Source organism: Equus quagga, chromosome 11 (genome assembly GCF_021613505.1).
Source record: "Equus quagga isolate Etosha38 chromosome 11, UCLA_HA_Equagga_1.0, whole genome shotgun sequence".
In the NCBI taxonomy this organism is placed as follows: Eukaryota; Metazoa; Chordata; class Mammalia; order Perissodactyla; family Equidae; genus Equus; species Equus quagga.
The window spans coordinates 69,078,941-69,091,653 of record NC_060277.1 but is presented as its reverse complement, the minus strand read 5'-3'; the positions used below and the strand labels follow the sequence as shown (position 1 = coordinate 69,091,653).

The 12,713-nt window shown below is 42.3% G+C and overlaps 1 protein-coding gene across 1 annotated transcript in view; it reads right to left on the bottom strand.

Moving 5' to 3' along the window:
- The window catches only part of UBE2G1 (ubiquitin conjugating enzyme E2 G1), a 106,109-nt gene extending 98,041 nt beyond the window's left edge, over positions 1-8,068 (bottom strand). Inside the window, exon 1 of the mRNA XM_046675838.1 lies at positions 7,706-8,068. Within this exon, the coding sequence (XP_046531794.1) occupies positions 7,706-7,751 (46 nt within the window). The 5' untranslated portion in view covers positions 7,752-8,068. The remainder of the gene's footprint in view (positions 1-7,705) is intronic.
- Between the last annotated feature and the right edge of the window lie 4,645 nt (positions 8,069-12,713).

The window sequence follows — 12,713 nt, the reverse complement described above, 5'->3', positions numbered from 1 at the left end:
CACTGAAGAACATCTGGGTTGCTTCCAGTTTTTAGCTATTACTAATAAAGCTACTATGAATATTTGCATATAGTTTTTACGAGGACATAAGTTTTCATTTCTCTGAAATAAATGCCCAAATGTGTACTCAATGGATTGTATGGTAAGTGCATACTCAGTTTTATGATAAACTGCAAACTGCTTTCCATAGCGGCTGTACCATTTTACATTCCCACCAGCAACGTATGAGAATTCTCCACATTCCCTAGCCAGCATTTGGTGTTATCATTTTTTTTTTAATTTTAGCTATTCTAATAAGTATGTGGTGTTATCTCATTGTGGCTTCAAATTACATCTCCCTAATCTCTAATGATGTTGAACATCTTTCCATTTGCTTATTTGCCATCTGAAATATCTGTTCACATTTTTTGCCCATTTTCTAAATGGACTGTTTTAGTGCTGAGTTTTGAGAGCTCTTTACATATTCTAGATCAATCCTTGCAAATATGTTCTAATTTGTAGCTTGTCTTTTTGTCTTTCACAAATCCAAGTTTTTAATTTTGATCATGTCCAGTTTACCAATATTTCCTTTTATGAATCACACTTATGGCACCATGTCTAAAAACTCTTCACCTAGCACTACTGTGTCTTGAAATGTGAACTCTAATAAGTACACCTTACATAAGAATAAGAAAATGATAACACAATTAAAGTGTAAGCACATTCAAAAGCAAATCAAAATTGTGTCTTCTAATATAAAGGACATTTGATAAAGATTTCTATTGATAAACTGTTCTTTTGGGGCTGGCCCCGTGGCCGAGTGGTTAAGTTCGCGCACTCCGCAGCAGGCGGCCCAGTGTTTCGTTGGTTCGAATCCTGGGCGCGGACATGGCACTGCTCATCAGACCACGCTGAGGCAGCGTCCCACATGCCACAACTAGAAGAACCCACAACGAAGAATGCACAACTATGTACCGGGGGGCTTTGGGGAGAAAAAGGAAAAAATAAAATCTTTAAAAAAAAAAAAAAAAGCAATGCTTGCTTTACAAGATCAAAGCAAAAATAGCTGCCAGGTAAAAATTTAAACAGGTTCTTTGTTGTTTATACTTTTAACAAATTCCTACCCAACGGAGAGGTGTACAGGAAAGTCTAAGAAAAGCAGAAACGCAGCAGTAGCAGTTCTTCTAAGTTATTAGACATTGCTATAAAGCATAGATAAAAGATAAAAATACCTACTTACAAAAATTAACTTTTCACACATTTTCTAGAACTTAACATCATAAGGAGAGGTATACATCTCTATAGCAATAGCAATAAATTACAGTATTTTTCCCAGCAGTTTCTCTGAGGGCCAAAATCTATAAATGGAACAGCACTGGTAAAAATTTCTGATTTACTTGAATAAGCCTAATACTAACTTGCACTAAGAAAAAAAGTTTAAAATGCTGTATTTTAACATGTATATATCTTATTTCCTAAAAATGCATTTTATTCTTATTCTCTCAACTGTTCATATCAATAACTCACGTTCTTACCAAAAGTTGCAAAATATTTGCTTTTTGTTATTTATACTTTTCTGTACCTGAAATGCCATCACAACCAGATATAACTACGCTACTTCTACCTTGCCAGACTGCTTCCATAAGCATATATCTGTACTACGCTTTCCTCTCTGAAAAGTTATTTCCTACAAACCAATTAAAGATGGCATTAAACAGATCCTTGGAGGTCATCTATCTAGTGTTTTAAATTCTAACAAAAGTATTTCTCAATAATTAAGAAATGCAAAATTCTTCATCCTAAATTGAACTGAGGCCATTAAAACAAAAAAATGAATAACATTTTACTTGCTTGAAGCAAGAGCACATTCACACTACAGTTTACCATAAATCAGCATACCACTCCTCAAAAAAAACTTTCACTGAAGTACCCAAGACCAAATAATCCAAAGACTGAAACATCTTAATAATACAAACACTCTTCACAGAAGGAAAGGAAGTCAAAAAGCAACAATATAGTGGTAGTGAATGAATTTTCAGATTTTCCATATCAGATATCACTCTATTAATAATCAAGGCATCGAATTTCACAATTATGTGCATTCACCAAATATAATGTGTATTAGCTTATGTAAACTATATGATAAAACTATATATTTTGGTACTACTTTACAATAAGTGCAGATCATACTAATATACTAATACCTACACATTGTATACTTTGACATTTTAATATATTTAGCACTATTTTAGAAAGTGAGCTCATCCATTACAAAAGACTAATGTAGAAAGTATATTTCATTCTGAAGTAGTTTACAGAAAATTAAACTCCTGTTATTTATAAAAAACTAAATTTCATTATATATTATCAAATATATTCCCTGAATAAGAGAAATTATAACTTAAAAACCATTTACCCCCTAATAGCAATTCATATCCACTAAAAAATTAAGACTTTTTTCCAGCTTTACTGAGATATAATTGACATATAACACTGTGTACGTTTAAGGTATACAATGTAATGATTTGAGGTATGTATATATTGCAAAATAAGACTATCTACTTTAGATTCTGTAACACAATACATCGGAAGCATAATTCCTTGATGCTCCCTCCTCTACAGGGCTTATAAATGATCCAACACCTGTCCCTCAACCACAATGTTTACTTCATTTGTGTTTTTTTCTGCCAGCATATCCAGTACAATATGTAGTAGCTGCATTAGTTCTATAACAGCATAATGATTTCTGGACACAAAAATTCCCAGACTGTGTTAAACAATTAGTAGGTTGATACAGTGTAAATTACTTTTAGATTTCTCTTCCATTTCTAAATATGTGGGTTAACAACTATTAATATTAAGAGTATTGATATTATGCTTATCAGCTAGAATCTTCTACCACCAGGGTGGTCCCTGTCAATAATCAGTTACTCTGTTTCTGCTTAAGATTGTTAACGGAATTGTATGTCGGAGTGCCAATATATTCTAGAAAGGTCAGTAAGAAATATTAAATCTTTCTAACTCCTCCTTTTAAAGCGTATTCTTTGAATATCCTAGGAACATCAGGGGTGCTAATGAAACAGCGCATCACAAAAACTAGGAACTGGGCTACCTGCAGGTGGCCCTCCAGAGGGAAAAAAACAGTTTAGGGCACCTATTGCACTGTGGCTCAACACCAGCTTCAGAGCCACCAAAAGTGCTGCTTTAAACACTGGGTTTTCTTGGGCCCCATCAAGACATTTAGATGAACGCTCTGTGCAGGTGAGGCCAGGAATCTGTATTTTTAACAGACTCTCAAGTGATCTTATTGCACATTAAGTCTGAGAAACACACATAACTAACTCATCAAAACAACCTGCTTACATGGGTAGCCAAGCTGACAAAGATTTGGCAATTTTCCAGATTACCTTAACATACACAAACAAAATTCTACAGTAAAAGAAGCTCAATTATTTTATCATTATTGCATAAAGAGATTTTTCTCCCTAGTTCTGGAATGACAAGTGCCTACAACAACATAACTAAGGGAAATCTGTTATCAATGTTAAAAAACCTCAAGTGATCTTTAAAAAAAACCAAAAACTTCCTCTATTCCTTATAAATGCTTGTCATATAGTAAAATTTAGTATGGTTAGAGTAGAGAATAAGTCCAATTAGCCCAATTTTTTCCCTCAGAGTTAACTGCCAATACCAAAAAGCTTAGTGCTACTTCCAGTCTGTGACATTAAATTCAAAGATACTTTCCTTGATAGTGCAGAATGTTGGTCTTAAGTTGACAATAGCTAAAATATCTTTTTATGATGACCTTAAGAATATCACTTACGAGGGGAGGGCGAAAGGGATAAAGGAGCACATATGTATGGTGACGGATAAAAACTATACTATCGGTGGTGAACACGATGCAGTCTATTTAGAACCTGATATATAACATTGTACACCTGAAATTTACACGTTGTAAGCCAATATGACCTCAATAAAATAACTTTTTTAATTAAAAAAAAGAATATCACTTAGATATGTGTATTATTTTGTACAACAAATTTTATTAAGATGAGAACATTTCCCAATCATTTTGGTAGCTACTGGATAAATTAACTTTGAATATTTAAATTTATAAAACCCAATTACATGATTGAATTAATTATTGCTCCCTGGGAGGTAATATAGCCAATTAAAAACAACAAAATAGGACGCCAGCCCAGTGGCCAAATGGTTAAGTTCGCGCGCACTGCTTCGGAGGCCCAGGGTTTCGCTGGTTCGGATCCTGGGCACGGACACGGCACTGCCCAGCAAGCCATGCTGAGGCGGCATCCCACACAGCACAACCATAAGGACCCAGAACTAGAATATACAAGTGTGTCATGGGGGTCCTTGGGGAGAAGAAGCAGGAAAAAAAAAAGATTGGCAACAGATGTTAGCTCAGGTGCCAATCTTTAAAAAAAAAAAAAAAAAAAAAAGAAGGTCCAGTATATGAACGTAGAAGCACCACTCAGTACCTTGGGCAAGTTACTTAACCTCCCTACCCTCTACTTCCCTATTGGCAGGATTCAATGAGATAACGTATGTAAAGCACCCAGCACAGTGCCTGGTACATGTCAGTCCCTGATAAACATCACCCCATGTAAACACATAAACAAGAATCTCTCTGAACAGACACACAGAGACTATCAATGATAGTTGCTTCCAAGAACAGAACTTGGGGTCAGGGTGGAAAGACTATACCTTTTTGTACTCTTTGCATTTCTAACCAGTGTGATAACAAGTTCTCAAAAAACAAAACTTTTTTAAATGATCTCTTGTGCTGTGGGACTTCTTAGTGTCTAGCATGCTGCACTGCAAAAGCTGAAGTGTCACTGCTAAATTCGCAAAGGAGTAAGTCATAGTCTAATAATATCCACTCCACAAAGAAATACACAACCTATCTGATTTCACCAACCTCTTAGGTGTTCTTACTTGCTTCACCCACCATAGCCATAATGGTCTTATCTAAAACACCTTAAACCAGTGATTTTTCAACCTGGGATGATTTTGCTAATCAGGGGATATTTGGCAAGAGAGACATTTTTGGTTGTCACAACTGAGGGGGTGTACTGCTGGCATCTGGTGGGCAGAAGCCAAGAATCCTGCTAAACATTCTCTTATGCACAGTATAGGCCTGCACAACAATAACTGGCCCCAAATGTCGGTATTGCCAAGGCTGAGAAACTCTGCAGCCCACGGGACCATTCTGCTCAACTCTGAAAGTAACCAGGTTCTTCATTACAGTTACCAACAAAACAAAACACACACAATAAATTCTCCCCTCAAGTAATGAAGTAAAATCCTTAAGGGCTGGCAGACTAGGAGCTCGATAAATGTAACCATTGTTGGCCACTGCCGTTGGAAGTCTCTGAAATTCTAGCAGCTAAAATCGCTTACAGGTTTGTGTGTCTACTCAATTCAATACATTTCAAGATTTTTAAAGCATTTACTATTAAGCCTTCCAAAAGTTCACTCTAAATGCTTTCAATAGATTACAGTTTACCATTCTTTCCTGTGTTCAAATGATATTTGAAGAACCACAAAGCTCAAACAATGTACTGCTAAAATACAACTGGGCCTTTAGTATGTAGTTATCAAGTCTTTCCAATAAACTTGATATTTTTACATTTCACTTAATGCACTGCCTTGGTCTACTATTCTGTACATTTTGAGCAGGTTAATTAAAATCCTTCAAAATTTTAAGAAAATATTAAGAACAGTCCATTGTTTCTGATCAAGAAGAAAAATTAATCAGCAGCTAAGTAACTCTATAATAAGGCTTGAAAAATTACAAACTAAGTCATTCTCTCCTCCAACCTTAAAGCATATTTTAGTGTGCCTTATCAAAAAGTCAACCACTAATAAATAGCTTTGGGAAATAGTTCATCACTATTTGAGATTAATCTTGTCAAAAGAAGAGTGCAAAACTGAACCAAGTGGCTATCAAAAGCTATACCTGGTTCACAAGTAGGTAGGAAACAGTTTTGAAATATTGCTACTGCTAGCACTGTTATTAGTCATATTTTCTCAGTAACTGTGTAACATCTTTTACACCTTTTAGAATACCTATCTTTACCATTGTGTAAGAGTTGAGTACTATTTTAATATTTAGTATTTTAATAGTTTAATAGTTCACCACATAATAACATTCTGATTAAAGAATTCTTAGAGAGACAAAAGAAAACCTTAACTCCTTCCTCCAAAACAAGTCTAAAAAAAAAAATACACAAAAAAGTAAGATGTGTTTGCAAATACAAGACGCAATAAAGTCGTTATTCTCTGACTGCTTTTCCAATACATTATTCCTGATGGACACAGGGATCACTAGAACTTCTCCATACACTTCAAGTCACTCCCTCTGAGAACCCAGAACTTTAATACTTGTCCAAACCTGCTTGCTCATGGTCTAATAATAAACCTAATTATACAATCTGTAACAGCCCCTGACAACCTTTTCCTTAAGAAGCCATAAAGGTGATTTAACTAACACCTCAAACTCTTAGTAAATCTACTTCAAAAGTAGTTCTTCACTCCAGCCTTTGGCTTCTGCCGAGGGCTAAGGACTGCTGGCTGGAGAAGGGGGAGGTGAAGATCCGCCTGAACTCAGAAGGACACACGCTGGGCGTTGGACAGCAGGGGTAACTGCTGGATCATTTCTCTTTAAATCTGGCAGCACGTGGGGCGGCATTGTGAAGCCACCAACCCGCCTCCCCCCTTACACTCCGCACACGTACGTCTCCACTGCGCATGCTCCGCTCACACAGTCCTAGCAGAACAGGAGCCAACCCCCTAAAAAGTCAACCTGGAAGCCGCAAACGGCCGGAGGCTGGGACAATGGGGGAGGGGGGACGCAGGCACCTCTGGGGAGGCCGCCCCGGCCGCCGCCCCGAGCCGGAGCCCGCGGGCCGCAGCCCCGGGGCTCCGCGGGCCTGCGCAGGGGCCGGAGCTGCTCGGAGCACAAAGCCCTGCGCCGGCAAGCCAGCGGCTCTCCCCTCTGCCCGCTCCACCCTCCCCCAGCCGGGCGGCGCGGCCGGAGCCCGTGCCAGGCGGAGGCAGGCAAGCCGCCGTCCCGCTGCCCGCCAGGTCCTCGGAGCCCCGCGCGACCGCGACGAGGCCGCGGCGGCCGGCGCTTTTGTTGTCGCCCACAACTCCCCGGACCCGGCGCTGCCCGGGCAGAAGTTTTGCGCGCCTCGCCCCTCCGGCCAGGGGCCAGCCTCGTCGCCCACTCTCGCCCCCACCGCCCGCCCGCCGCTCCGACACCCGAGCCGGGACCCGCCGCGGGCCGGGCCCAGATCTTCCTCTGCCCCAGGGTCCGGCGGCCTCGGCCGCACCTGAGGCGGGACCCGCCCCTCCGAGGAGGGTCGCCGGGCTGGGGACCCGCGCCCCTCCCCCGCCCCGGCCCACCGAGCAGTGGGGGCGGGGGCGGGCTCCTCTCCTTCCCCCCCGGGCGCCAGGCCCGTCCGGGCGTCCGGGCTGGGGCGCGTCCCCGCCCCCAATGCCCTCCGAAAGCCGGGGAAGAAGTGCTGGGCCCGGCCCGGCCCGGCGCCTCGGGCTCCCCACCCTCGCAGGCCCGCACCCGGCCTGGCCGCCGGCCGCTGCTCCCCTTCGGCCGTCCGGCAGCCTGCCCGGGAGGCGGGGAGGAGGCGGCGGGCAGCGGCTCGCGCGATCGCGGCCCGGTCCGGCCGGCGCCCCGCCGCCCGCTCACCTGCCAGCTGTCTTCGCAGTAGCAGTGCAGACTGCAGCTCCGTCATCCTCCCTGCCGAGGGCCCGGGCTGGCGCCGGGGCTTCCGAAGGGCTGGGGACAGGCTGTGGGGGCTGCTGGCGCTGGGTGTGCTGAGGAACCCGGGCCCCCACGACGGGAGCGCCGAAGCCGAGGGAGGCCGGGCTGCGGCGGCGGGAGCGGCGCCTCGCTGCCGGCTCGAGTGCGCTCCGTTCAGCTCTCCTCACAGCGCCCGGAAGGGGAGGGTACCGGGCCGCCGCGGCGCGCACTGGGACTTCGCTCGCCCGCTTCCCTCCTTCAACCCGCCCGTCGGCCCCACTGGTGCCTTCCCCCGCCACAGCCTCACTGCGCGCAGGGCCGCTCCACGCAGGCGCGCTGGGGCTGCCTACTTCGCCGTAGGCCCGCCCTCAAGCCCTACCCCTCGGCCTACCTGCCCCGCCCCCGGCGGCGGAGTCCCGCCCCCTGTGCGCAGTGGCCGCGGCCGCCGCCATCTTGGGAAGGTCGACGCCCGCCTGCCTGCTAAGGCCTCAGGTGGTAGACGCCCCGCGGACGCCATGACAAAGAGGTCGCGGAGGGTCAAGACGCCGCCTCCGGGTTGAAGCAGGTGGCCTGAAAGTGAAGGGGCCAAAAGAAGTAGTAGACGTTTAGTTGTTGGCGAGCAGTCAACACACATCTGACACCCCACACATGGTGGGCGAGTCAGTCATTGTTAAAGCCGAAGTTAGTACTGGTGTGCCCCATTTTAAGCAAACCCCCGAAATAGACTTAATATATGCTGATAATTCACTTTACAGAAAGAATGCACAAAGATTCTTGAAATAAGCAAAATGTTCTGCATCTCATAGTGTGCAATGTTTAAGCGTTGTTAATAATAATCTCTTTTAGTAAGGAGAGTTGAGATTAGCAAAATCGGATACAGTATACACAATTCAAAATGTCCAGAAAGGCGTCGATTATGTAAAGTGGAAGTGTGGGATCTAGGGTTTGGGAAAAACAACCTTTCTCCGCTCTGCTTCCTCTTTTCCTCGTTTCTGCAGCCTTCTGTTTGTGTAAAACAGAGTCTCAATAAAGAGATGGAGCAGAAGGAAGAGTAATTCTTCACGGCACTCAAATTTATCTGTTTCTTCAACAAATATTTATAAAACCTGTATTAAGTTTGTACCTGAGCTATAAAAGACACAGAGAAATACAGTTCCTACCATCAAGGGGCTTACAGTTTCGGTGAGTTCTAGGTAAGGGGAAAAGCCCGAAGAGGAGCAAGGTCCAATACAGTTTTTTTTTATTTAAAAAATTACTGAAAAAAGTGTCCTTACTCTCCCCTTAGAACAAGAATTAAAAGGAATAAACAGGGGCTGGCCCCGTGGCCGAGTGGTTAAGTTCGCGTGCTCCGCTGCAGGCGGCCCAGTGTTTCGTTGGTTCGAATCCTGGGTGCGGACATGGCGCTGCTCGTCAGACCACACTAAGGCGGCGTCCCACATGCCACAACTAGAGGAACCCACAACGAAGAATACACAACTATCTACCGGGGGGCTTTGGGGAGAAAAAGGAAAAAATAAAATCTTAAAAAAAAAAAAAAAAGGAATAAACAAATACTGTGAATGAATCCGAACTCTTTGGAATAACAAGTCCCACCCCCGCCTCGGGAGTTAACTTAACCTAGGTTTTGTGAAGCCTCAAGCTTATGGAATTTGAAGGACAGACTCTCTTTAAGGAAAAGAGTAAAAAAAATAAAGTTCGAAATGACTATTTATTTAGAGTGAGAAAATAAATCACAAACAAGCTTGGGGAATCGGTCTTTTCTTCCTCTGAGATCTCTTTAGGACGGTTATCAGAAATGCTGCCTGGTTGCGACATGGCTTCCTCTCTCGCCTAGAAGAGATTCCAGCCCTCACACGGACTCTGAAGCTTCCTTAGCTTTCCCATTAAAAACTCCATTTCCCTCCTTTCTAGACCAAAAATCTTTCTGTTTGAATGAATTTTTAATTTTATCAAAGTAGTAAATACACATAATTCATAATCAGTGTATTAAGGCTTACAGCAAAAAATAAACATGCTTTGTCACGCTCCTTCCCCATTCCTAAATCCTGCTTGCCAGAGGTGATCCCTTTTAACTCTTTCAGTTTCTTATCATTTATTCTAAATGATATTCTTAGAATACATTATCTTGATTTACCCATTATAGACCTTATATATTTATTCTTGCTGTAACTGATAAGAATTTTTTTCTTCTTCTTCTCCCCAAAGCCCCCCAGTCCATAGTTGTATATCCTAGTTGTAAGAGCAGTGCTAGGTCAGCGCCCAGGATCCCAGCAGCAAAACCCTGGGCTGCCCAAGCAGAGCGTGTGAACTCAACCACTCGCCCCAGTGGGACCCCACCGATAAGAATTTAACTATCTTGTTATTTCCACCCTTTATTCTCCTAATATCATTAAATCATCACATTTAGTTATATCAATAAATAGTTTTTACACCATTGTGACTTTATAAATGTTGACTAAGAGAGCCAAATACTATAATGGATTATAATAATATTTATTCCTTACGCAGATTTTTTTTTGGCCTAGAGTTTCTAATTATAAGTTTTTTCTTGCAGTATCTTGATTATAATCAATATCCTTTCCTTCCCTATCCCACCCCATTGCTATCATATCCTATCAAGCCCTTTTGCTTGGAGATCTGCCTCCTGGAAGCCTCTGTATTCCCTCTCTAATCTGGGCTGATTGCTTTGGGCCGTGCCTGCCACATAGAAGTCTTCCTAGGATTCCCTCCGGCTGCTCTCCTGGGCTGAGTCTACCACGTCCCAGATCTCCAGTGTAAGTCTCTTTTGTTTACTCCCTTGTTTTGCTGGAGCATATTATCACATAACATTGATGAGTATATATGAGGCAATTTTTCTACATCCTTATATGTCCAAAAATGTGAAAATTTTAAACATCTACATTTTAATGCCAGTTTATCTGGGTATCGAATTTTATGTTTAAAATCAAGTAATTTTTCTTCAAAAATATGAAATCATTGGTCCATTACCTTCTAGCATCCACTGTTGCTGTTGATTCTTGTTCCATTGTAAGTGGCCTATTTTTTTTCTTCTTGGATATTCTTAGGGTTTTCTTGTTATAGCTGGTATTTTAAAGTATCATGATAACATGCCTTGGTATGTCTCTTTTTAATTCACTGTGCTCACAGTGAGTTTTGTAATGATATAATGGTTGTTTTCATTTACATATAGAGATAAGCTCAGAATAATGAGATAGTCTGCATTTTCCTGGTGTATAAAAAATTATTTTAAAAAGCAATTGACTTTTGTAGGTTAATCCAGCAAACCTCACTAAACTCTAAATTAATCATTCATCTCTAGATTATTTTGATTCTCTACCTAAATAATACTTGTCTAAATAATGGCATTTCTAGTTCTTTTTTTGAAACATTGTTTCTGTTTTTTGCCTCACTCCAGCAGAGTGGCATAGAAGATGTGGTAGTGGGCCCCCTTGTCTCCTTCCATTCTTAAAGGGACAGTTTCAATGTTTCCTTATTAAGTCTCATGCTGCAGATTTTTTTTGTAGCTCCTTTTGGCAGTTAAGGAAGTTCCCTTCTATTCCTTGCTTATTAAGATTTATTTCTTATAATTCCCAAACCTTTATTTCCAGTCCAGATCTTTCACCAGAGGTTCATAATCTGCACCCCCAACTGTCTAACCCTATATTCATTTATTAGCAAATGTTTATTGAGCACCTACTGTGAGCTAGAGGCAATTTGATGACCTGGGAGTAAACTAGGCAGACCACATCCCTGCCCTCATGGCACTGACGTCCAATGGGAAAGGACAGTCAGTAAAAAAGTAAACAAATGTTACATTGTTAGCATTGTATTATGATAGCATTGTATTATGAGTTAGCATTGTATTATGATAAGTGATATGATGGAAATAAATAGGGTGAGTGAATAACTGAGGAAAGTGGTCTCTTCTAGATAAGGTAGTCAGGGAAGTCCTCCCTCAAGAGATTATACTTGGGCTGAGATCGGAATTACAAACAGAAGATGCAATTTGAAGATTCTGGGGAAGAGTATTCCAGGTAGAATAACGGCTACTTCTAAGCCCTGAAGTAAGAAAGAACTTGGCTTGTCCAGAGACTAGAAAGGAGGTCAGCATGGGTGGGGAGGCTCCACTGGAGCCTAGTGAGAAGGGAGCCAAGAAGAGTTGGAGAGGCACACAGAAATCATCTTACAAGGGGCCTTGTTGACCACAGCAAAGAGTTTGGATTTTAGTTTAGTTGTAGTGGAAGACTTGAGGGGGGTGTGATCTGATTTATGTTGTTTAAAGCTCCCATTGGTGCTTATAGAAAAGAGAAGTGTTTGCTGGAAGACCAGTCAGAAGGCTATTGCTGAAGATGAGGCAAAAGATGGTGGTGGGGACAGGGATGGTAGAGCAGGTGTTGGGGAGGGGGGAATGGATTTGAGATAAATTTTGGAAGTAAAATAGAAAGGGCTTGCTGGCAGATTGAATGTGGCTGAAGAGGAAAGATGACTCCTAGGTTTGTGACTCCTGGCATAACTGGCTTGATTTCAGAAACGGAGAAGGGAACAACAGGTCTGGGGAAGTATCAAGAGATCTATTTTGGATGGGTTCTATTTTTGCTGTTTATTAGACATCCAAGCAGAGATGTCAAATAAGCATGTGCATACTTCACACTGGAGCTCAGAGAAGAGGCCAAAGCTATAGATACAGTTTTGGAGAGATCAGCATTAGGTTTCCTAGGGGAGGGTGTAATGAGATTTTTCTTTTTAAGCCTAAAAATGAGCCCAGAAGCAGCCAGACATTTGGAAGTCAGGTAGAAGAGGAAAAGCAAGCAATGGAGGCTGAGAAAGAGTGGGGGAAAAAGGAGAAAAAACAATGTGTAGTGTTGCAAAAGCCAAGATAGGAGAAGATGTTCTCAGGAGAAAGGAATGGTCAACTGCCACATGCTGCTGAGAAGTTGAGAAAGATGAGGGCTGA